Genomic DNA, 26550 nt, shown 5'->3' with positions numbered 1-26550 from the left:
TATTTATTTATCATTCTATAAATTCACATTCTATATTATAATAAATACAGAGTTATTTATTGTCTATTTAAACAAAGAACTTTAGAAAACACATGAAAAATTTGATGTTTTATGATTTTTTATCATAAAGTTTGTATTTTGCTATTATGCATGAAACACAAATCGTTCAGATGATGATAAAACGTTGTGATAAAACAATTTTCAATTACTTTTTTGCACATTTCGCGTGTTACCTCGGCCATAGCTTGGCAAATGTTATTTTTCAAATGCTTCAAAGTTGCACTCTTGTCAGCATAAACACGATCTTTTGTGTAGCCAAATCGTGGTGTCGAATCGCATGATCATGATGAATATCTTCTAAGTCCATATCTTTAATTGCTAGCCAAACAAAAAAATAATTATTATCTGGCAGTATCGCATGGCGGTAGTGGTCCTCCCTTCGTCGTTTTCGAAAAAATAGGATCCTATAACGCCACCTGCGCATAATGCGTACCATACAATCACGTTTTCTGGATATAACGGCCTAGCTTCAATCGATTGAAGGGTTTCAGTGCCTTTTTTCAACGCCGTTTCTCTTGTTTACGTAGCTGCCAAGCGAAAAATGTGCCCCGTCAATTAGCGTTTCTATAATATTAAGCAGTTCATTGAAAAAAATGACAGACAAAATCAAAAACTGTGTCTGCCCTACAATTTCAAAACTACATAATGGATAACACTGTAAAAATTTATAAACAACATAACAAATAAACTGTATTACTCAAGTATGTTACAGATAATCCGGATCGTGTACACCACACATAATGCTGTAGTTGCGTTGTGCCACAATCTCCTTAAGCCTGTCAAACTTATCTGCTCAACCAAATTACATCTGAATTTGAAATGCATAATTCCAGCAGAACGATCGTGTTTACGGGTGGACTATAAAATCATCGTTTTGGCACCATTAAAGCTCACATTACACACTTCGAGCGCCTAGAGGCGATGAGAGCTTAATACGCCGCTTGCACTCCAAACTAACGATTCGCTGAGTCGCCACATGGCGTGAAACGATCATCAACCACTTAACGACGACACCTCCGTTCGGAAGAATCCGACGGTTTTTCTCAGCAAGACACCGACGACACCGGTGAAGACGGTGAAAGGCATCCTCCGCACGCGAGGACAATGGCTGGGACAAACTAATGTATCGGAGTATCAAATCGCGTTCGTTAGTTTTACGGCTTCCGCCATCGCAAGGAGCGAAACGCTCGAGCTCCGCACAAGTTGCCGCAAGTCGTGGCATTGCTTCCGAACGATTGCGCTACGATGGCGCACAGTATCGACCGGCGGAGATTGAGCGTACACTGAGAACTGGAGCATTTCAGAAGAATGCAGCCCGTAAATGGGGACACGCTGCACCGCCGCCCATCCCCACAAGAGTAGACGGACAACTTTTACTTCTCCAAAGCACTCGCTGCCTCACCTGACGTCTTTGTTTCCGCGAGAACCGTCTTCCATCGGAAAAGGCTTAAGCAAAACTGCATCCGTGTTTGCGGTCTGCTTCCAACCAGCCACAGTGGCAACCGGAAGTCTTCACCATCGTGGCGCAGTGGCGGCAAAGTTTTACGGTGTTACGCGGTGTGTGTGTGTGTTTGTGCCTTTTTGCGGAGAAAATGTTTTCCGACGGTGGCCGACAATTTTGCCGAACGCAAAATCCGACGCAAAACGAACAGCCGGCAGAGTTGTGGAGCCCGGCGGGGACGCACACAAACAGAATGGCTTTTAATCGCTCCCGCGCCCACGTTCGTCTGCATTATCAGGTTGTGTCCACGCTGTCGCGAAGGACCGAAACGGGGCCGCCATTGCACCCAGCGTGCATTTAATTTCACTCGCTACACTTTCCGACGAGCACCTCCGGAGCCTCCGGTCCTTTGGGGAGGAAAATGGACCGCAAGTTGTCTCTCCGGTGGAGTGGAATTTGTTTGAAGTTATATGTTCCACACGGCGGATGACCATCCGACATTCTGCGGGACCATTAGAGGGTGTAGCAAAAATATTCGTGGCCGAGAACCAGACGGAACGGTGGGCTCTTTGTTTCCGTCGGACTGAGCGGAGCAGACTGACCCCAGTGCCGCCAGCCGCATGAAATGAATATTTTCTGTTGATTAATCTCGCGTCCATAAGTTTTGTCCATAATCAATTTCTTTCGATGCGTCCAATCCAGAGTCAGCCCGGTCAGTCAGTGTTCGGAGTAGTTACGTCCGTAATCGATGCAGTTTCGGAGATAAATCCGATTACCATCCAACAGTGGACCGAGGACAACGTCAGGGAACTGCCGGCTGTGCGGGGTTAATGCGACGGAAAAACTAACCCTCACCATCCTCCGGCAGGGCGTCGGACGGCAAAGTTCACTTTTCTATTGCCCATTCCCGTTCGTCCCCGAAATTGCGCCCGTCTAGACACGGCGGGCGACGCACCTCCTGCTTGCGGCCAGCCGTACCTTACCTCGGAGAGAGTGTAAGAGTGTGTGTGTGCGATTGGGCAGCACGAGACACACACTCTTTGCGCAAAAAAACCGAACCGAAAAGTAAAATAAAACCATCAACTAACGTCTGAGTCCGCCGAGGTCGGACCAGCGGCCAAGACTCAGCGCGGTGTCTGTGGAGTTCGTCGTGCCGCGTACTTCCTGTACGACGATGACGGCGCAGCAGCGGAAGCAGCACGCCCTGGGTACGCTGCCACCTTCTCGGAGTCTTCTTATGTGGCACTCGTCGACAAATCCTTGCCACGCTGCCCCCGGTGTGTCGCCCATAAATCGTTCCATCAGGTGCCTCTGGAACGCCAATTTCGCTGCTGAGGTTGTTCCCGTTTTTCAACGTGCAAACCGGAACGATTCCCATTAGTCTGGAGCACGGACACGCGGGAGCTGCGAGACGATAAAGGCAAAACGTTCTCGTTGGCGAATAAATTATCTTCCTGCCCTTGCGCCGAGAGCGGCACGACGGTGTCTGCCTGCCAGACGCACCGCTGTACCGAGATGTCGTTGACGTGGGACTTGACACCCAAAAATTCCTCGACGCAAATCTCCACACAATCGGGCCTGCATCCGACTGATTTATGTCCAGTGCCGTAGGTACGTGTCGGTTGAACCAGCCGCCAGTTTGGTGAAACTTTTCTCCAAACATTCTGGACATTCGTTGTACCGAGCGAGCGTATGCTATGCTGATGCCGGCAAACTGCTCGGACCCATCGATTAATTTCTTGCCCGGAACAACCCGTCCCCGCGCGGTTCCAGACGGTTGCTGTTAACATTGTGTGTCAGCTGCTTCGCCGCCAACAGCCGGCGTACGTCTCGGGCGACCTGCCAACGCGCGACCTCTTGGTGCGCTCCGCTTGACAAATTATTCAGCATTTCGACAGTCCTGGAGAAATCGTGTCGCTGCGATTCAATCACCGGCTGGTGTGGCTTCTTGACAACTAGGGACCATCACTCTTTTCCATGATGCGCACTGTGTCATCATTCACATTTCTAATGACCTAACGGAGGGTTGTCTTGATTTACAACATGAGTAGGAGATTAGCTACGGAGACCCGTTCTTGATGGGATTTTAAATAATTGTTAACAATGCTGCTGTTACTACTACTACTACTACTACCGCTTATAGTACGAATTTATTTCGTCATTCCAGTCACATTCACAGTCCACAGCCTAAGGATCAGATGTAGAACGGGGCTTCTCGCCAACGTTGCACAGTCCCGGGAACTTCCGATTCAAGCCCTTCTGGCACTGGGACCCGGTCATTTGGCCTTCCAGGTAAACCGAACGGGCGATGATGTTCGTCACCGAGTAGTTGCACACGAAGTAGTAAACGTCCATTTGGCCGTCCTTCCAGGACCACATGGAGCACCCGACCTTGGTCGTCCGATCGCTGGCGATCTGCGTAAAGTGTCCGATCGGTCGGCTGAAAGGTGGCGGAGAAATGATTAACTTCTGGCTTTCATCAACCAACCAGCGGCACCTCTACACTCACCCTCGGTAATTTTCCGGGTAACTGGTGATCATGTAAGGCCGCGCGTCCAGGTATTCGGACCACCAGCCGGAAATGAAACGCGTCACTAGTTCCCGATCGCTAAAACTGTAGCCATAGAATCGCGTAATGGCAATGTTTTGGCCAGCCCAGGGGAACTCTTGCGTGCTGCGGCACCGATCGTGGCCGTAGTCGCAGGAGCGCGCATTGTAGTCGGCCAAGGTCGCCAGCTCCTTGTCCCACACCAACGTGGGCATCTTCTGCGCCTTTTTGAACCGGTACACCCGGCCCAGCGCCAGCTGGGAACGGTTTTTGTTGTGCTCGTCCAAGATGAACTGCTGCAGGTCGTAGGAGATGGACACCTTGCGTGGCTTCGTCATGCGCTTGCAGGTCTCTCCGCCCCAGGACGACGGAGGCCGACAGCCGACGTGATCACCCGGCGCGTGACAGTCCTCCGTGGTGCAGTAGTTGTAGCCCCAGGCAATCGTTACGTCCATCTTCACGAGCACAACCAGTGCGGCCACTGTGAGGCGCTTTCCGTTAGAGCAGTGTAGTTTCGGGGCGGGGCGTTCGAGCGTTGCTTACCTGCGAGAGTAATCCAGGAGACCATTGTTCCGGCTTTGTTGGTCACGTTCCCGATGGGACGCGCTTTTTATAGGGATTACTGCGCGTGTATCAGAAGTTAATCTCTGTTTGCCAAGCTGATCACACGCTCTCAGCTGTTGCAACGGTTGCTTCCGCGGGATAGTGTTTGCCCTTGCAACATAATCAACATCCGTACCGGCAACGGGGTAACTACATCGAAGGTAACGTAATCGATTGTCGCCCCTTGTTGATTAGGCAAAAACATGGTCTCGTCCGAAGTCGTTGAGAGTTCAGAAGACTTGTCTGTTTGATCATCAATCTGCTCACCGGCTGAGGTATCCGAAAGATACTTGGTAGCAACATACCGGACACTAAGACAGAGCCCACTGTTAACCAGAAGTAACAATAGATAATTAACAAAACGGAGCTTGAATTTCCGACTCCCTCCGGAACAACCTGTTCCGTTGACATTTCCCTCACCCGGTACACTTACGATAACGGACATCGTAAATTATGCAGCACGTGCCAGGTAATGCTCCTCAATTTTCTGGAAACGTATCTTACGGGTACAGCTGTTTAAACTAGAGCACCGTACACTTGTGAGCAGAGCAGCCGCGAATGCGATCTTCGCCATAGGAAATGGACGGTGGAGTGTAGTGCATGCGTGTGTTATTTTTATTACTTTCAACGTAGTCAAATACCGAACCGATCGATAACTCGCAATCCGCAGTTCCTAATTCGGTGTCGCGGGAACATTCTCACCGACGGCGCACAGTCCTGAATATTGGGTGCTTTTGTTAGTACACTGGGAAGCACTAGTTCCCGTCTTGTAGACCGCAGTGCTGACAACGTTGGTCACCGAGTAGTCGCAAACCGTGTAAATTGACGTATACTGGCCATCCAACCACTTCTGCATGGCGCACCCGATGGTGGACGTGCGATCGCTGGCCATCTGCGTGAAGTGCCCGATCGCTGGACTATGGATCGAGAGCGATCAACGAAGAAAGGTCAGCGAATCGGTGGTGTTTCACCAGCGAGAATTCTCCAAAACTTACCTAACGCTACCGGACGGATAGCTATCGGTTTGGGCCTGCGATGTTACGTTATACTCACCCCACCAGCTATCGATGGCACTCTTGGCGAGGTCCTGGTTGGTGAAGGTCATACCGTAGTACTTCTTCATCGCCAGATTCTGTCCCGCCCAAGCGTAAGTCGCTGTATTGCGGCAAGCGTCGTGGGCATAGTTGCAGGACCGCGCATTATTACCGGCCTGAGAAGCCAGGGATTCGTCCCAGACCAGCGTCGGCATGCGGACGGCTGCCTTAAACCCGGCCAGGTTACCCGAAGCCAGCTGCGCTCGGAGGGTGTTGTGTCGGTCGAGGATTAGATTCTTCAACGTGGCATCCATCGTGATGACGCTTGCACTCTTGCCGGCGCAAGCTGGACCACCCGTCTGAGGCGGAGGATTACAACCCACATTTTGACTAGTTCCGCAGCTCTTAAGACTACAGAGATCTTGGGCGTCCAAGGCCCCCAAGAAGACCATTGCGAGTGTTGCTGGAAAGAGGCGTAATGAACACGGAGGTTCCGGTTCCGGATCCGGATGCGCTGCTGGTACGTACCGAAAATCCAACGTGCCATCGTAGCTGGTTCACTTGTGTAGCCTCTCGTCACGAAATCCAAGACCAGTTTAGCATGAGAGTTCCAGCCGGCGAGATGTTTTATATCGGTAGAAGGTAAACAACCTTTTTCAGGAACCACCCAACGGATGTGGTGACTATTGTTTGGTGGTCACACTCAGGCTGTCACCGTGAAATTTGAATTACAAGTGAGTAAATAAGGTTCTACCTCGGTTACAGATGTGCACCACTCCCGTTCCGCTGGGACGGCCTATCAAAACACTGCTTGTTTGTCTGCTGAAATCGCTTACAGTTTAATTTGGTGTGCGGGTCGTGTTATTTGGTTCAATCGCCTCGTTTATGTGCCGAGTTTCGAAGAAATGGTGTGTTGTTTGTGGGAAAGCAATGAAACAGAAAAAAAGATAAATGAAGGGCAGATAAAGGCGGTCAAGGAAGTATTATGAAACTATGGCCTGAGGCCTGCTATGATCGTCCCATACTAACCTCTGCCTTGAGAAGCTAACTGCTGACGACCTTTCTCAACCCTTTACACCTCTTTACCTTCGGAAGAAGATAAGTCGCATGAAACCGCTTGATTGTTCGAGGAGAAACTACAAAGGTCAGCACTGTTGAGCGCCACGCCTAGCAACTACTGAACCGAAAAGCCATCCTTTACGTGTTGAACGCTTCATTTTGGAAAATGCTACGCAAAGAGGAATTGTTCAATGCTTTTACTATTTGGTTGAACAATGGGCAACAACTTTTTTGAGGCAACTTAGTTGACAGGTTAGAGAATAAGTAGGAGCAATGATTTTCCGAGGCCTGCTAAACCACCTCATCGTATCCAAACGTTGGTAACTAAGTACAAAATATATGAAAGCTATGGTTAGTAGCCACGGTATTGATTTTGAAGTTAGCTAAACTTGAGGAACGGAAAAAACAAGTTAAAAATATCGATGGAAAAGATTAGATAAAATGTGTACTCACAGCGTGTGCCTAGCACCAAAATTCGTCGAACCAAATCTTGTAATCTGCGGTATCGATTTCCCGGAATCGGTATCGATTAGCGTCCATTCCCTTGGTCAATAAAGTAGCTGCTTCGACTTCCGTATCTTTGGTGAAAGTATAAATACCCTGTAGCGCACTGTGTGATTTACATTGTATTATTGACCTACCGTCGAGTGTAATCTGCGAAATGTTTTGCTTCATGTTAGGTATTGATCTTCGTCAGTTCTAGTACTTGTTACTAATTCGTTGTAAAATTGCCATTACAGCCCTTCTCTTGTTAATTGGAGTGTTCAGCACAATCGATTCTATCGACTACTGTACCGCGAACCTGTGCCCAACCGGAGTGCCCAATGTAGGATGCAATCCTCCACCAATGAGCGGTGGACCGAGCTGCTTTGGAATGGCTGCCGCTCCTGTGACGATGACTCCGAGCCTTCAGGCACATCTCCTGCAGCTTCACAATCACCGCCGGTCGACGATCGCCAACGGTGGTCTTGCTCCCTTTTACCCGGCACATCGGATGGCCACGCTCGTGTGGGACGACGAGCTGGCTTCCCAGGCCGGCCACAATGCGAGGTCTTGCGTGTTCGCTCACGATCATTGTCGCAACACGGACGCCTTCCGGTGGGCTGGTCAAAATCTGGCAATCATGCAGTTCTACGGTCAGACCATAACCGTCGAGAGCATCATCGATTCGCTCGTCAGCGGCTGGTGGAACGAGTACCGTGACACTTCGACGTCCCACATCGACAGTTACCCCAGCAACCACCAAGGGTAGGTAACGGAACCGGAAGCCCGAGCACCAGTTACTATTTGACGAACCTTCTTCGGCCCCATCCGTTACAGCCCAGCCATCGGACACTTTACTCAAATGGCAAGCGATCGTGCTTGGAAGATGGGATGCGCAATTCAGAACTGGGTTGAGGGTGGCCTCTGGATCACCTACTATCTGGTGTGCAATTACTCCTTCACCAACATCGTCGGCCAACCGGTCTACGTGCGAGGCACTACGGTTTCGGGATGCACCACTGGGTACAATCCTCTGTACCCTGGGCTTTGCTCCGTAGAAGAGTCCATCTCGTCCGTACCCTAAGCGTAGATAAGATAAAATATTCATCCATGTTGCACCTGATTCCCCCAACAGTTGATTTTTATCGTTTTTATCGCTTCGTTTACTGTGCTGATTGGAGCAATGTTAATCTTGCTACGATTTCTGAGATTTGGGCATCATAAATAATGTAAAGGCTCAAGCTTTGATTCGCTCTTCAATAGATGTTTAAACGGGCACCACGAGACCTCAACGACATATCTTGACAGTTATCCTAATATTTATGGCTTCATCATTAAGCCCTACCATCGGACCCTACCAGAGTTGAAATTTAGAATTGTGGATGAATCCCGTGAATCATCTACTATCTGATGTGTAACTACTAGTCCACTATCTTCGTCGGTCAACCGACCTACACACGGTTCTCTACCCTGTCAGCTGTGGTATCAAACCTCTCTGCCCTGACATCTTTAACAAGATTTAAATCTTGACACAGGATTTACATTTATGATTTACAGGAATAACTCAGTTCCCCAGAAAGCCTCATATCTATGATTAATAGCGCACGGTGCTTGGCGAGAAGTCTAACCTCGAGCCGAGTAGTGGAAACTGTAGTTCAAGATAAGACTCAATTAGATGCTGTATTACCAGAAACCGTTTCGTTTACTTATCGGAACACCAGGTTGATACGAGGTGTTTGTGTGTTGCTGATCGAAGCAAATATTTAACTTATTAAAGGAAACCATTCATAGTTCAAATACGGTGCCAAACACACTGCCAGACAGTTCGCTTACTTGGAATGACGTTACTTGTTTATTTGTACGTTGGTAAAAAATATTAAACAGATACAGGGATAGAGCTTCCAACCGATGGTTGGACGTTTTGTAGATTGATCGTAATAAAGTGTTCTTTTTCAAATTTCTTGAAAGAAATTTCTTGGCAGTAAATACTCCAATCTTTTATAGGGTATCTTTCTGGATATCCGTTTCTGTCACAAGTTACAAAGAACTCATTTTGGTCATCGTGGTTACAAACCCGAATAAGGACATATTCACTGATGATATTTATGTATATTCTGCATTTAACACCAAAAACAGGGGATAAGATTTTAAAACAACGTATCGATTGCACCGATCGACCGGTTCTTGATGTACATTCTTTGGATCTTTGGAAATCATGTTGATCCTCAACGAACTATCTGCTTTGTGTAAATTTCTGTTTTTGATTAGAAATTCTAAATTAACAACAAATAGCTTTGTGTCCGGCCATCATACGAACTAGATAAATATCAGAGGTTGCTTTCAATGTTTGGAATCAGTTTCATTTCCTAGTGCAGTTGATATGGTCTTCTGTTCGATTTTGTAGGGCTTCTCATCTTGATAAGTTGCGCGACGTAACCATACAATATTCAATTATTACGTCACAATGGCCGCAACACAGAATGGATTGGGAAATCCTGCGCAATGCCTAAGCGCCTAAGCAAATGGAATCATTAGCTTCGATGCGAGCCATACGTGACGAAACGCGGCAGGAAATCAAATTTTTGGGCGTGCGATGGATATCGATGGACAATTGTCAGGGGTTGGAGCCTTTGGACCGGTGGCCTGTCCGATCCTGCCCACGTGCGTTATTGATTGGATTTTGGATTTACGAAATTCGTATAAAAAGGGCAATTAATTGCACTCGCAAGAGAGGGCCTACGCTTGTTGATGACACAATCGACAGTCGAGAGGTTCCCCACGTAGACTTTTCCCCGAAAAACACGGTACATTGGGTGTGGTTTCATTTTTTGGCTTCGAAGAACGCTGCCAGTTATTAGCGTAGCGAAGCGCAGAGTTCTCGGCCCGAGAGACACTGGTGAAAAGCTTCCGAACTGAATCGGATATCCGGTCGGTGACGTTCGTGAAGTATCATGCGCTACCTTGTTTGGCGGACGTGTTGGTCCGGGCATGCAATGCACGGCACCAGCATTTCTGTGACACCATTATGGTATTTATTGTGCCGCAGGCTCGGCGCATTGGTTCAGACTTCGGCCCCGCGGAGTGAAGGCGGAGAAAGTAATCGATTCCTACGCGAGTGACATTTAATGGAGCGATGATAATAAATGGATGAAACTATGTTATTTGTATGCTCGCCTGCCCATCGCCGTTCGAACGGCAGAGGCGGGACGGGAAATCGATAAATTGATGAGAAAAAGGGAAATTAAATGACACAAACAATAGTATCTGTGTGAACGAAAAACACTTTTGAATCAGTGACGCGACCTGGCAAATGCAATAAACCTAATTTACTCGAACGAAACTAATGGAACGTTGAAAGATAAACTTTTTCGCAGAACTTTTGTGTTGTGTGAAAATTTAGAAAGAAATTTGTACTACTTTCCATTGCTTAAAAATAAAGGCCTCTGACTCGCCTCTTTCGCCGTGTGTTAACAAACGCAGATTGTTTCGGCCAAAACGGCCGGCCCGTAATTGACATCCTAAAGGTTTATGTCGTACACTTCCCCGTTTGGCCCTGCTGTTGTTGTTTGGCCGCTATGCTTTCGCATAAAAGTTTGCCTTTCCGATAGCAAGTGCCTTTCCGGTGGTCCGGCGAACCGAATACGATCGAAGCATTTTACGACCACCGCTGTTTTCCAATCTCGGTAAACGCGGAGCCCACACTTGAAGCTTGATCACGGAGATAATAAAATTCCACGTCTGGGCCAAATATCTTGTAGCGATTTTCGTTCCCCCTTCACGGAGGCTGGGACCGACGATGCTCGGAGATGCATTTCTTCGCATTAGGGCAGAAATTCCGGGCTGCTGCACGGTACTAATCCTCTTTCGAACCGTTCGGTGTGCGCGGAACCTGGTAGGGATCCTGTTCAAAAAATGGGCAGGAAGCAGCACTGCAGCAGCTGTGGGATTTGCAATGCAGATGAGGTTTGCCGATGCACGTCAATTCAGCAGAATGCGGGAGGAAATTGAACCTTTCCTTCCTGAAACCCACACGTATCCTTTTGGCGGTATCTTTGTCGCAAAATGTGCTGATCGATGTGTAAAAATGTTCAATCTACCTATTCCTAATATTCTGAGGATGGCGAAAGCAACAAGCCATCAACAAACACTCCGGTTGCACTTGTGACTCTAAGGCGGACTTTTTAAAATCGTTATACAACCCATAGTGAAAAAGATTAAAATTGAAAGAACCTTTGTGAGTTTAATCTGGCCAAAAAGCTAATAATTTTGTAAATCATAGAAATAAATCCGTACAACCTTAGTTTTCTGGCATTTTAGTTGTTATGCTCTCCGAAAGTCCATGTGTATTGCGGTTTGCGGTTTGAATTAATTGATTAAATGAAAGATTTTGTATTATTTGGTATATGCGTACCATGGACAATAACTGATTTTTAGAAACTTGAATATTGAATCGCACTCGGCGGCTTTAATATGCGAAACTTATATAGCAAAATATAGCTTCAAATGATGAAAGATCGTTTTTAAATTGCAAAATACTTTACCTTTGTCATCATAACTGGCCCACACATCGGACGCTGTTTTGCTGCATAAATAATCGGTGCGCTTACTTATTCATTTTACGATACACGTTTATAGCGCATTCACGGTGATTTATGCTGGCCTTATGGTGCTCCATCGTGCCACGGTTTTGCACCTTCCAGACAAAGCGTTTTTGTGTTCCTGACCCGCGACCCAAACCGTCTAACGATCCGTAAACAGAGGATTTCAATGTTAGAACCGTCCAGCCGGTCGGTCCAGTAGCAATATCAAGCCGGCGGCGAGCATAGCTCAGCGGGCGTTCGGTATTCGGCACCCGCAATGATGCTTTGTTAACCAAACAGAGCGTCAGCATATTTTTGAGAAGGTCGTACCCCATTCCGGTCCGCGACGGTCCTGTCCAAGCGCGGATGCCGATAAAATCGACCAAACCGGAACGAGGACGACTACTGCTGCATTCCGGTGAACCGGTGCGACTACCCAAAATGCATCGACTCTTTGTTTGCATGACCTTCCGCAAACCGGTCCAGACAAGGTGCCGGTGAAGTGTCCTTTGTGTCCGGAAATGCTCGACGCGTCAGTCAAATTGCCAGTGAGCGCCGTTGCCGGAAGAAGTTCGTCCTGTTTGGGTTCGTGCGTCTAGCAGCAACTTCGGAGTCGCCCGACGTTACTGCTTAAGCTGTGTGTGTCTCTGTGTGTGTTTAGTCTGGATTCTGGAGACAGAGATCCATTCAAAATCGGGCGACAAATATTTTACCGTTTTCTTAAAAGACGACGAACAGGACGAGCTTGTTAACTGGACCCGGTCAATGGATGTCGCACTGTTTACTGTCGGATCAGCTGTCGTTGACGCGAGATATTAAGCGTCCAGCGTTCGAATCCTTCAGCTGCGTGCGGTGCATAAAGGTTTCGCTTATCGTTCCTTGCTATACTTCGCTTTGGCTCTGAAGGAGCAGAGCCGGAGACATTGCGTCTGGTCGGGAGCAGGGATTTCCTAAAATGTTTACTCTCTGTATGACACTCAACACTACATTGATCCGCTCCATTGCCGGCCCTGTTCCAACCAAAGGGTAAAGTCAGATAAAATGAGCAACGAGCGGGAAAGTAAATCCTTTCATCCACACACACACAAAGTATAACCCAGCAGCAGCAGCAGCAGCAGTAGCAGTGTCTGGTGATGTGGAAATCGATAGACCGTTGGTGGGTTGGGCGAACGCGCGATGACACGATTTTCCAAACACGAAGCGACACGATGGCCGTTCCACGGAACCAGACCGCCCGGAAACGGGAGCAAATCGAACGGAATCTAATCTGCTACAAAATTGCACCGCCGGGTAAGTAAATTATGTTTCCCATGCACCCGGTGAACGCGGGGATAAAAAGCGGGGAGCTTCAAGAAATCCCGGACCGTATGCATCCCGCATTGGTAGGACTGAACTATTAGCCCGTATTTACCGCCACTGAAGCAAAATGAATAAATTTGATTTTCACACACTGTTTCCACTGTTGTACATAAGATGATGGAACACACTTTCATGCAAAATTCAAAAGGAATGTTCCGCTTTCTATTGGCCCCCCGCCGGCAAAACACGTGTGGCTATTGCTATTTATACAATCAATCTAGAGTTGATTAACAACGTCGCCGGAGCGTCCTGATTGAACATCGGCCTGTCTCATTAACCACAAGGTGGGCGTACGATGGCTCCACTATTTGCATAGAAATATGCCCATTATTGCCAGCTTCTCAGAACGAGCAACGTTCTCACAAAGAACGTCGGTCGACTGAGTATAGTAAGACAAGTCTGCCGGTAGGCCGGTTGAACTAATTACCATTTTGCAATGGGGCACAAGACAGCCTACAGAAGCCTGTGCTTAGAATGTTACTGAAAAGCACAAAGAACGTGAAAGTGTATAGGTGGTTTCCTGAAAAGTTGAAAGTTCAATGTTTCCAGTGTACGAACTGCTCCAAATGTGCGGTACTCGATTCAGCTTGGAAAGAAAATTGGACGCTATAACAAATAATAAAGTACACAATTTTTATAAATGGTTTTTCTTAATCATGTTCAGTCTAGTTTCATTGTCACTTACTTGGTGTAGTATAGTAAGTAAGTGTGTATAGTAAGTAAGTAAGTAAGTGCGTATAGCAAGTTCAAGTATAGTTCTTCATTGATTGGTCCGACACTATCAAAGTTTTATGAAAGTAGAATGAGATAATACGATCTTAAATAACTAGTTTTTAGTAGAATAGTAATATGTAGTCAAACGTAATATTGACAAATAGTATGCAATATACATGACAAAGTCAATCGGCTTCCGTTCATCGCAATTGTATGGGTGCTTTTTGCCAAATTAATTTTATTTCGTTCGTTGATAATTAACTAATTATGTTACTTCAATCGGTTCGATCATTTTTGGTGATCAGCGTGTTAAGATGCGGCCATTTTCGGAGAAATTGACCCCGAGCGCGTGAGTCAACCATGTTGGTTAAAAGAGCAACTTTCGGGTTTGCCACACACGGGTTTGCTTTTATTTTCAAACATTTACCTTGGACGGAACGACATACCGGTGATCGGCTACTTCTTAAATAAATAAGCAAATAGTTGGCCCCTTCGAATCAAAGACCCTTCCTTGGCCCTTTTGCAGTCGTATAAATTATGATCTGCGCATCCCGACCGGGTGAGCTTATTGATTTCTACATGTTTATTAAACACGTTCGGGGCCCGGCACGCCTGACGGAACCATAAACCTGCCGAACGCTTAGCAGCACACCGGATGTGTGCGATAGTGAGTGCAGCAAACAGCTGAATGTTTTCATTCACTGCGCCGTGCACCGTTCGGGCCCGGCGGAAACATAAAGAAATCGCCCACCCCATCGGCTGGCGATCGACTTTGACACCGGCTTCGTCGTGCCAACGAAGAACACAAAGTGCTGAAAAAACGCAACACGAACCGATTCGCAAAACACCGGCAACCGGTTCACTCGTTGTTGTGGCGGTTCACTCACTCGGTGAGCGAGACCCGTCACTCGTCGATAAATTTCTCACCCGGCGTGCTTTGTTGTTTCGCCCGGTGGAAGAAGCACCGTGAAAATCCATTACGAAGTTCTGTTTCCACTCACCACGTTTCTGACCGCTTCGCACCGACAATAAACACAAATACTCACTGTCCCCAATCGGTTCCCGGTGCCTTTGTGCGGCCGGTGTGTGTTCATCCACCACGAGCCCGAACCGCCCGAACCACAGAACAACAAACTTCCGAAAGAAGCAAACGGAACACCGGCACTCTGGTTAATGCCGGCTGACTACTCCACCGTCAGTCTGCAGGCGACGGTGCACTCGGACGGTTCACCTTCACCGGGCTACCGGAAGTGGCCCTGGTGGCAATCTCGTGCGTTGTGGTGTATGCTTCTCTCACGTGTGTCTTGTAGTTTTAGAAGCAGCACAACTCAGTAACCCTTGGCGACGAGCTGTCACCGCGATCACACACCCAAAGCGTGCGTGGCAGCACCCAAATTAGAAACCGATCGTTTTTTAGTCACTTTTTTTTTTGGTCCCCGCCAAGCGCCAACCCCTCGTCAAGGAGCGTCGAGTGAAAGTTAATTAGTTTTCCGGTGCGGACGGCAAAGTGAAACAGATACGCCACGGTCGCAACGTGACACCACCACGCGGATGAATGAGAGCAGACATAAAAAAAAACTGGCTCCTCGACTTCGTTCGTGTTTTTAACCGTGCGCATCCAAAACCGTGACATGGTCACGTGGTGAAGAAAAAGAGAGCGAAAACAAAACTGGTTTCTTTTTGGCCTCTTTCGAGAAACAAAATACACAACGCCTTCTGCGACGGGAGTTCGGAAAAGCGATCGAACAGTGAACCGTTTTTCGCACGTCGCTCACGCACGGCACTGTTTCCGCGCAAATAGGAACCGTGGGAGCTCTAGATAATTTCATCGCACGGTGACGGTGACAATTGGCCGTGCCAGTGTGGGGGGCCGTAGTGGCTTCCGGTGGTGGAAAAGGAAATTAAAAATAAACACCGTTCACCGATCCTGGCCGATCCTGGCCGATCCAGGCCGTTAAAGGAACCCACCTTGACCTGCGAAACTTTGGAATTTGGATCGGCTGTGCTGCCAACCGAAGAAGGAATTATTGATTTCGTTGGCCCAGACCTTCTTCCGGTGCAGGTGAGTGTCGATCTGCGTCGTTCGATAATGCTGATCAATTACTACTACAGTTCACAGCCGCCAGGAGTGAAGTATTAGGCGCCTCCATCGTCGTCGAATCCTTAGTGCACCGGTTCGGATCGGTGGTTCCTACCGTTTGTCGGATCGTTTTAATAGCAGTTCCATGTCCAGTCGGTGGCCAATCGAAAGGGGGCCAAAAGTTTCGCCGGTCGTTTATGGCTTGTTTGTTTTTCTCGCCGGCTTTCCGGCCCGGTCCGAGGAAATAATGGAAGCAACAGCAGAACCCTTAAACTAGCATGAAACTCTTGCCGCCGGTCTCGCTCACTCCCCATCGGTACTCTTTTTGTGACTAAGGCGAGCGCGGCATTGAAACGATCCAGACTATCTGTCTGGTTCGGTCCAGCAGCCCCGAGCCCCTCGCTGCCTCTCGCTGCCTTGAAAGGATAGTACCCGAGGGACGCATAATCGGCGCTGCCAACGTTGTCTATTGATTAGCAGGAAAATGTGCTCGTTTTGCGAACGGAGCCACAAAAACAAGCAAAACCATCGGTGCGTCGGCACGGCGAGAATGAAATTAGTCCGGTGCGGTGCTTGAGTGTGCGGCCAGGGGAACCGGGTAAGCCTTTCCACAGGTTTTCCCGGCAAAAGTCAGACGTATTCATTCCCGGCTACGATACCCGGTTCGGTTGTCCGGCTCGATACAATCTCTCCATTGTTTCTAATTTATGCTCCAACGGGCAATAAGCGTAGCATAATGATCAATCGCTTTTATCTTCTTTATTTCATGGTTCAAATTTCAAACGATACCGTACCATGCCGCTCGACAGCCACGGTACGGCACAGAGTGGCGTATTTGTTGATATGGTTTCCGGTACGGTGCCGGTAAGCTGCTTGTGGTATCAATGTAGCGGAAATACGTCGCTGTATCTGGTGGGAAAATTTAATGATATCGTTAGGCATAGCATCGTGGCCGTGACCTACCTGGGATCGCGTGCGTAAAGGACCTGTGAGTAAGTGAAGCGTTTTTACTGTGTTTTATAGCAGTACAATTTGTATAATGTTATTAAAATGCTTTTCAAGGCCAAGTTATGCCACTGTTGCTGTTTCTCGGACATTTTCTCGAACCAACTTCTGGAATTGGCACAATACATCTGCCGGGCACAGGAATTCATGCTAATCACGATTAGAAAATACAATTATGTAGCTCGGAACACAACAACACTGCTCTACTTGTAGCCGGCGCAAGATCCTTCTCAAGCAATCGTTTGAAGCGTTCTGACAATCGCAAACAATACGGGTGGCATTGGGAGCTCAATCATTCTGTTGGCATGCAAAAACGCTCAATTAAATTACGCCAACTACAAAGATTTGGTGCGCCACCGGCACATTGCGTGCCACCGAACATCGTGGTGGTGGTCGGTGGCATAATCGATTTTTGCCAAGTTTGAATCGCAGCTAGTTAGCGGTTCGCGATGGGTTTCGCGGAAACAAACGTGCTGCTTTCGTTATGCCGATTCGATTATGCTCGTCAAAGTGATAAAAACAAGACGGGACAGCATGTGGGTGTGGAGAATAAGGTACTCTGATTAGTGAGCTGTGGGCGCTATCAGCACGCAAACAGACGGAACGTTCATCGTGCTTCGAATGTTGATTTTATTACATTAGGCAGTCAGTTCAGCGAGGATTTGGTACTCTGAGGCATCAATTATTAACGTCACTTCCGCTGTGCTTGAAACTATTTTAAAATTAAAGACACGGACCTCGCCAATAGGATTATGGAAGTTATTACAATTACAAAACAAAACTGGTATAACTCATTATGTTGCAGATCTGACAACCTTACATTGTGCAGTGAATGATGAATTCTTACGAAAGTACCGTATTTTTCCGTGTATAACGCGCATTTTTTTCCCTTTTTTTTCTCTTAATATATGGGTGCGCGTTATACACGGAAAAATACGGTAATTGTCTCGTCTGCGTCTGTCAACCGACGAGTTGATAGCAATTTTCATATTCTTTACACGCCAGATTTTGATAATTGTAAATTTTATTTGCACTCCATTTGCCCCATCAGGGTTTGTCTTTAGCTCCTCACACACACTTCACTGCTTCAAAAGCCTCGAAAGAGTCCTATGGCAATGATTTAAAAATGTCCGCCAAGAGACGCTTGTTTAGCAGATTGCTCATTCTTGGCGTTCCTGGAACCGACCGTTTCAAGGGATTGGCCAAGGAGTTTCAAACATTCCAAGTCGTCCTATGAAAGGGCAGCGACCAAGCATGGCTCGAATCTGGGTGGAGACAAAAAATAAATCTCAGTCTCACACAGCGTACCGGAGTTCCGGGAATCGTGAGATACCTTTACTTTCGAAAAATGCGTTGGAAAATTTCGAAATCGCAAAACTTTGCGCCATGCCTCAGCAAAACAAACCCACCATTTAAGGCTCAGCCTTCTTTCGGGCCTTGCAATATTGTTCTTCACAACCGTTGGTGTTTTGATAGCGACGGGCTGAGAGAATAATTTGATGATGGAAACCAAACATGACACACGGTCGACTTTGCGCTCCGCGGGCGCCCTCGGGACCGCAAAGCCTTTGCCGACGTTGGCTAAACAATGCGAGGGCTAGCAACTGAAAGTTGCTCGTTTCGATGAACTTTCTTACATTTATTGCCAACCATTTACCAACGGGTAGAAAACAGTAACTTTTGCTATTGGGAACCATGCCGGAGCGAACGAACGAAGACGGTGGCGAGTCAGACATGATTGGCCGCTGTTTATTTACCGTGGCCGTGGCTCCACCAATCCGATCCGTGGACCTGATTGATTCAATCGATCGGCGTGCCGGCACCCTAGCAAGGCTTTGGCAGGGAGTATGGTGAAGCATCACCTTGTCCGGGTTACGCTGGACACCTGGAATGCCACCTGCAATGCCGGAAATAGCACCATGGCACCGATACGTGACCGCGCATCGAATTATTGGTTGAATATAAAAATAAAAGCCGGACATGGTCGGAAATTTCTTTTGGAGCTGCCTAAGATTAGACGATTTCCGATGAGGCCTAGCGGCGACTCGTAGAGCAATTGCTAATTGCATTCAGATTATGGAATGTGAATCGCCCACCGCAAGGTAATTGCGTTACTTTCGGGTCGATAGCCACCGGTTAAAAAATATGAATAAATTTGGAATTCGCCCTTTAATACACTCCGCCCGTGCACGATTATTTCCAAGTAAACTCGTGCCTTGAATCGGCTGCATAACAAATTTTCGAATTCCGTTTGTTTTGGATTGTTTCGGCTGCACGCTCATTACGAAAGATTTTTCAGCCTTCACATAAAACATTGAACGAATGGCAAACATGTTTCATATTTTCTGGCTACAATACTCGTGCTCCGTTCCCGCCCACGGTTCTTATGTTTGGAAAATTATAAGCACGACTTGATTGTTTAATTTTACACGCGCGTTACACGCCTCAAACCATAAGGCGTTGGCACACTCCAGAGCCCCAGCCGGATGGAACAGCATCAGGGGTTGACGTTACTGTGTGCAATCTATTTTAAAACTCTTCTACCTACATTTTTACTACCGTTTAACTTCATTTGGCAGCGCACCAAAAATCGAGTCCGGCCCTACCAGGAAGTGCCTGAAAAGGTCGTAAAAAAATGGCCGACTCCATCCTGAGCAGCGGCGACTACAGTGCCGCACGCACGATTCGCAGCGCAGCGGGATAACAAATGATCTGCCAAAGCGTCTGTCTATCGAGCGACCCCACCGACTCCTTCCTTCTAATGAGCGGGAATAATTTATTCCGGAACTATTTATGTTTCACCCCGTCGTCGGGTGGCGCAACTGGTGGTGGTTCCCAATGCCGACCGCCACTGTCTGGCCGGAGCGAGAGCGAACGAACGCGCAGTAAAGAGGACGAATTTATTGTGTACCGTACGTCCTTCATCATAACCGTGGTGGTGGCCGTCCCATTGGCCCGGGGCTGGTTTCTGGTGTGCCTTCGGTTCCAAATTATGATAACACTTTGCGAAAAGCCCACCCCACCACCGATGTCCGGTGTCCAAACTGGTGGCATCGTAAAATATGGCCGTCATTTAAGCCGTCGGCTTAGCAGAGGTGTTACGCCGTACTTTTGGGCCTCGGGTGGTTTGGGTTGTAGTGTTGGGCAGCCGCGACAAAGCTCGAGTGCATCTGGATGATTGGATTAAAGTGATTGTAACAACAGAGTTACAAACGGGAGCTGGATTTACTGGACTCCACGTAAAGCCGGATATCCCGATTCTGGGTGGGTGAGCAGATGCATGCGATTGGTAACCATTGGTGATGGTGGAGTTGGCGGATAATCCATCATCGACATTGACTGACAGTGTGTGTGTGTGTGGCAGCGACCTACGTGGCTGGCACTAATTGTGATTATCCTTGTTACAACAATCGCGCACTGCTTGTTGATTCTATGCAACTGTGTTTTTAGGGAGCTGATTTAATAAGGTCCATTCATCACTTAAAATTCAATGTAATCATTATCACACTGTCAAACATGGGCTCAAGCAATAACCGCTACGGCAACGAAATGGAAATAGTAATTTGAAACTCATTTGCTAACAGTTTGCTGTAGCATAATGAGTGACACACGGATTAAAATTACCCATTGCGGCCGACATTTATGTAACGAATGTAACAAATCCACAACAAATGTGCGGTTTCATGGCGATAATTACAAGCGCGATAACATGGTGGGAGCCACGTGTTTGAACAAATATTTTTTTATAGTACGAACGATTGATTGATACCCAATGAAATCCTACATTTCCAGTAATGCTTTGAGCCCTCTATTCCAATATGCTGCCTTTCTTTGGCATTGTAAAGTGTAAGTCGGCGAAACAAACCGTGCTTCGCACAAAGAAAGGATTTGCTCATAGTCCATTTCAATCAAGCAGCACCACTTCAGAATGTCGCTGGTCGCGGTGTTCTCTCTGTCCAGCCAGCCGTCAGCGAACAGAGGTGGACCTTTAAGCCACCATGAAATGGAATTGCTGAATCCTAATGTGTGTTCTTACCCAGGCTGGGGACATTGTAACTCGATCGCAGCGTGGAACTCAAGTCGGTGCATTGTACATTATGTTACCGTCCGAGAAATGGAGCAACGGAGCTGCAGGAATTTGGTGCCGAGAATTCGGGCATTGCCAGTGCGGAATTTAGTATCGAGATGTCCCATGAGAAACTTGAAACCAACACTGGCTCGATGCAGTGAATGTTGTACGAGAAAACATATAGGATCTACAGTCTATAGTGCAACAATAAAATCCTTGCTGCGAACGTTCGCTTTGTTTACTATTCTTTGCCAATCACACTTCATGTGCAGCCCTTGGAATCGGTTGACATTACCATTTGTAAGCAACTTAAACTAACACCGCCCTCAATCGGTTGGACGTAGGCGTAGAAGCTTCTCTTTTATGCTGCTGCCAACAGATCCTGATGCGTATGATACACCTTTTGACCTTTCAGCGTAGAGATAGAAGCGATGCTTTGTGGCAATGCGCTTGTCCTTTTGCTGCTGACATGCTGAGCCCAGCATGTGGCTGCGCCCGGAACAAAACGGGCAAACGGTTCGACTTCTGGAAACTGGCAAATGAAAACTTACCAGTGGCCGCGGACGGCATGACTTTGGCATCACCGGTGGAAAAGCGAAATCAATTTCAAGCTCCCGTCTATTGTTTCCCAGTAATTGGGTGTTAATATTAGCATTCCCAACCGAGTAGTTTCACAGTCAGTGATTCACTGTTATTTCGGATGCAGTTCGCCTCTGTTCACTCCCTGGTCGATTTAGCACCGCTTAACACTGTGGCTTGCAATTTAGTAGTGTAAGCTGTGTGTGTTTTATGGGTTAATCGTAGTAGTTAAATTAAAGGGCCTGCGCATAGGTTCCGGCCGGTGTAGACCTGCGCCTAGCTTTCTACAAATTTCAGAATTCGAACAGGTTGTCGAATGCACGGTTGCCGTCGCATTGCGTGCCTCAAATCGTTCCGTTCCGCAGGCCAATTATGTAGCAGCAATGTGCGATGGCAATTGCAAACCCTTCCACAGCTCCATTATCGAATATCGAGTGCACTCGATTCGACCGATGCATTTTTCGTACTGCCGGGACAACATTCTTGTGCCAATATCTGCGCAGGACATAATTAATGTGCCCTGGTTCAGTCTGCCGCGGAACGGAATGGATCGGAAATGGCGGTGCGTAACTCAATTAAATCCATTCCAGGACCGGCTTGCAGCACGGAAGCGCTAGAGTCTGTACACCGCCATTGGTGCCTAACTCTGGAGAATGTTTCAATCAAACCAGGCGAACGGAAAAATACCGATCATGGTGGGTTGGCGGTGAGTGCTCGGCGCCTAAAATCGCTTGGACAAACTTGGATGAAGCATTCCTCAAGCAGATCGCCAGCCAATTAGGTCAATCGGTGTGCTCACGAGCAACTAGTACTAATTTCTTCAACATTCTTCCTTGTGCCTCAACTGCGTGGGTCGCATCAATGTTCGATGTTCAACTATGAGATGTTCTATGTACTAAGAGCGCTACGGCAGTAGCTCCCAACTCTAGTAACTTCGCAGATTTTTGCCGTGCGTTGATTAAACGGGTGACCTCGACGATTTTGCTCAGCGATCTGAATCAAAAGGCACTAATGGCTACGTTGAGATCGTAAAGACGATGTTTTATCATCTAAGCTGAGCCGCTCTAAAGACTGCATGATCGAGGCCGATCATGCATTCAAAACGTCGTTAAGCGAAAGTGTTCGAACTATCGGTCTAAAACTTGAGAATCGGACTGTTAAATAAAACAAATGTATAAAACATTGAAATGAAAAATTATATGTTATTCAAAGTATGTGCCAACGCTAGCTATACATTTATCCTATTTCTCTGCTAAATCATGGATTCCCAGATGAAAGAATTCTTCGTCTTTTTAAGCAAACTAATGAGTCATCCAATTTTGACTTCCTCGTAGGAAAACGAAAACCTGCTCAGCCAACACGTGTCCTGGTGAATAAGGCGGGGGGGGATAGCAGCTCCTATCCAAGTGATTTGATAGTACCCTGAACCAGTTCTGCATTGGGGGTCATGGAGACGCCACGTTTAGTGATCATTGTGCCCCACCTGGCGTCTCCATTTCGAACAAGAGAAACGGCATTTTGGTTGTTTTTTTTTATCAATGCATGGTTCAAATTAATCATATGTTGTCAGTAACGATCTGAATTAACGTTTTCAACAGATTTTAGGTTTCTGGTGCCATCAGAACGTCCTTTTTTGGAGTCCTCCGACGCTCTTTCCTTTTAAGTCAAAATCGCCATTTTGAAATGTTTTTAACCGCTAAAAGCACTGCAATTTTCTATAATAAAGCTGAAATTGCATCATTTGATGCGATTCTTTAGCAGTTTTCTTCAGTAAGTAGCGGAAAAATAATATTCCCCGCAAAACGTCATTTTCAGGCACAAAAGTTGACATGGTCTGGACCCTTTCAAAGATCGGATGCTAACTAAATAAATTCATTTTTCGACCTGAAATCATTTACCTGATGTCAAGAAAAGGTAATGTTGCCAAAAAAGCAAAATCTAAAAGGTCCAAAACGACAGATAGAGCCATCTTTTTAACAGTCCGAATATCGAAATATCAGCTCGTGAGTCGTGGGCTCCTATTTCCGAGCATTTGAACAATTCATGATGCTATCGATTTGTGGACTATTTCGGACAGTAATCATTGCCGAAAAATTCTACATTACACCTAGCCGAACCTATATAACGTTAACGAATAAATTGTTCTTAATGGCAAGTGATCAGTTTATCAACTTGCGAAGGTTTCCCTTTGTTCCTGGCCACTTTTGCAGCGATTTGGAAGTTGTTTCAAGGCTCGATTCATAAAAAACTTTATTTCAATGTTGCCAAAGCCTGGTTCGCTCGTTTCATGCATTCATCAAACAGATCCTTTCATGTCGTGGCCACAAAAGCCACACAGTCCTGGGACTCGCCCGCCATCGGCTGCGGCTGGAATCACGGGTTGAGATTGAATGGTTCGCTAACCACAGAAGAAAAAAATCCGACAACAATAATACAAACTTGGTTTGAAGGTAACCTTTATCCAAAACACCCGCCACGCCGTTGCGTTCCAATGAATGAAAGTAAATTTAAAGTTTTTACTTTTGCCGCTTACTGCGGCATTGATTGCAGCTCCCGGGATGCTGGTTACGCGGGCGTTCCACGCGCCCAACTTCGTGAGTGTTGCTGCCGGTACTTTCAATCAGCGAATCCACGAATTTTCCCGGTATTTTCCCGATTTTGGCTCGGGCAAAACGCGGGCGTACATCGTGCCGTGCGCGTTACAAACTTGGTGCTCGGTGGCCCCCATAAGCTGTTTTCCGCGATGTTGCAATGTTTGTGTAAACACTTCCCCCACTCGTCCGGGCAGTTCCTTGTGAAACCGAACCGAACCACCATCACGCTGCCAGCCTTTACGCCCCGGTGCACGTGATGCATTCAATGGCGTGAATTGCAAACGCCCGCGCGCGCCCAACCGGCACTTTGAACAAATCTGGCGCAGGAAACTGTTGCGCCGCCGTTGCAATGGATGCGGCTAATGAGCATGTCGCGATCTGGTCCGTCCGTCAAGGATCTGGTCCGTGGTTTAAGTTGTTTATTTATTCGTTCGGGCCGCGCCTTTGCGGTCGGGCGAAAGATGAAGACTCTTAAGGACCCAACCGGCAGCAACCGCCACGAATCTAATTTGATCACACCGCACCCGAGCTTTCGTGTTTTTTCCGGCTATCTATTTTCACCGAAAATGTGGCCAAACATTTTCCAGACCACAGAGCATAAAAAGCAGTCCGCGAGCGGACGGGCCACTGTTCTGATCGCTTCTTTCCTGCTTTTTGCCCATTCCGCCCAATTCGGCGAACAATTTCTACCTCGTAATGTGCTTTCTGCACTAAAATCATCAACCTTACCGTTACGTGGCCAAGGCGAACCTTGTGCACGGCATTTCTTTTCGCAGTCGCCGGAAGGCATATTTTATTCAAAAACATACCACCCATACCGCTTGCATAATCGTTACACGAATCCTACACACGGTACGCCACATTTGCGCAGCGACCGAAGATGATGGACTACACCGTGAAGTGGATGGCAGGTCCGGACCGGTGGCCACCCACCGGGAGCCACCGGAAAAGATAAACTCGCCGCACTTGCACTCGCAGGAGAAACAAAGTTACGCTCGGTGGCGGCAGCTTAGAGCGGCAGGTTTTTGCGTTTTTTTTCTGCAGACAAATAAAATTTTCAAGAGTTCCCGCGCCACCGCGTGTTTGGTTAAAAGGATACTCGAGACCGCACCGTTTCGCAGTAAATCGCTCGGATTTTGCGGTCAACCCGATGTGTGGACGGTGCACAGTTCGCTCGGAATGCTCTCTGTGCATATGCTGTGTGCTCTGAAGCGGCAAACAGCAAACAGGACCTCGCAGGGTAAATCAATTTTGTGTAAGCGCCGCACCGTAATCTTTGGCACCGGCTTGCGAGGGATTTCGCCGCTCGAGGCTCGAGGCTCTTTTTCCCACCGTGAGATTGACCACGTTTGAAGGTGGATTTTATTGCGTTAGCGGTCATAAAATGATGGTTAAAAAAGGGTTTATTAAGCGTTTCAAGTTCTTGATCTGGTAGTTTGAACCTTTTTCACCTATTTATCATGTGTTTATAATCCAAAGACGTTAGTTTTGATTCATTAATGAGTATGTGTTAATTGGAATTATTTTCAAAAGTTAAAATAATTCTTTTTAAGTGTTCAGGAAAAGCTCAATACTATGTGCACAGCATTCTCCCTTGTGTCTGCTTTAAATTCGAGGCCGAAGTTTAGAAGTCTCCATTATCCGGCTGGTAGTTCAAAGACGTTGCTCCTAGATTGAATTTAACAGTTCACCTGACTTGACTTGTGCTTGTCTTGGGACGTAGCGGCCATTTTTACTAGGTCTATACGTTGAGAACGGGACTGTTAAAAAGATGGCAGTACCTGCCGATTGGGACTTCCCTGTTTTGCTGTTCATTCATCATTACCTTATTTTGACATCAGGTAAATGAGTCCAGGTCACCAAAAAATTTAATCAGTTTGCAAACGACCGTTGAAAGGGTTAGACCATGGCGAGTTTTGTGCCCAAAAAAGCGTTTTGTGGGGATTATTATTTTTCTGCTTCTCTTGAAGAAAACTGCTTCGGAATCGCACCAAATCCTTGTCGGGACTTGTGTTTGGAAGATCGCAGTGCTTTAAGTGCTTTAAAAAATTCCAAAATGGCGATTTTGACTTTACAAAAAAAAGCGTCCAAGGACTCCAAAAAGCGGACTTTCTGATGGGACAGAAATGTGTGGTATTTCACAAGCTCCTAAAACCTGATGGAAACGTTAATTCCGATCGCTACTGACAACAAATGATCAATTTGAACCATGCATTGATCGAAAAACGACCAAAATGCAATAATAGTGTTTTTCAATGGAGGCGCCTAGTCCCTCATAGCCTGGCGCTTCAAAGTCCCAAAAAGCAAAACAGTTTCAGGAAACTATCAAATCACTTGGATGG

At 47.1% G+C, this 26550-nt stretch overlaps 3 protein-coding genes across 3 annotated transcripts; 1 reads left to right on the top strand and 2 right to left on the bottom strand.

The window, feature by feature from the left end:
• Window positions 1-3608: 3608 nt before the first annotated feature.
• On the bottom strand, window positions 3609-4621 carry LOC128277453 (antigen 5 like allergen Cul n 1-like). Its single transcript, XM_053015907.1, has 3 exons — window positions 4593-4621; window positions 4011-4530; window positions 3609-3941 (listed from the first exon to the last, which is right to left on the bottom strand). Exons 1-3 carry the CDS (start codon window positions 4615-4617, stop codon window positions 3689-3691), a joined length of 798 nt encoding a protein of 265 aa, XP_052871867.1. The 5' UTR covers window positions 4618-4621; the 3' UTR covers window positions 3609-3688.
• A 427-nt stretch (window positions 4622-5048) lies between these two features.
• Window positions 5049-8312, top strand: LOC128269087 (antigen 5 like allergen Cul n 1-like). The gene is made up of 3 exons (XM_053006439.1): window positions 5049-5121; window positions 7486-7993; window positions 8066-8312. The coding sequence occupies exons 1-3, from the start codon at window positions 5106-5108 to the stop codon at window positions 8310-8312; spliced, it is 771 nt and encodes a 256-aa protein (XP_052862399.1). The 5' UTR covers window positions 5049-5105.
• On the bottom strand, window positions 5265-6360 carry LOC128269086 (antigen 5 like allergen Cul n 1-like). The gene is made up of 3 exons (XM_053006437.1): window positions 6215-6360; window positions 5648-6149; window positions 5265-5569 (listed from the first exon to the last, which is right to left on the bottom strand). Exons 1-3 carry the CDS (start codon window positions 6231-6233, stop codon window positions 5326-5328), a joined length of 765 nt encoding a protein of 254 aa, XP_052862397.1. The 5' UTR covers window positions 6234-6360; the 3' UTR covers window positions 5265-5325.
• Window positions 8313-26550: the final 18238 nt, after the last annotated feature.

The sequence above is a fragment of the Anopheles cruzii genome, chromosome 2 (genome assembly GCF_943734635.1).
Source record: "Anopheles cruzii chromosome 2, idAnoCruzAS_RS32_06, whole genome shotgun sequence".
In the NCBI taxonomy this organism is placed as follows: domain Eukaryota; kingdom Metazoa; phylum Arthropoda; class Insecta; order Diptera; family Culicidae; genus Anopheles; species Anopheles cruzii.
This window is presented reverse-complemented; position numbering and strand designations above follow the sequence as displayed.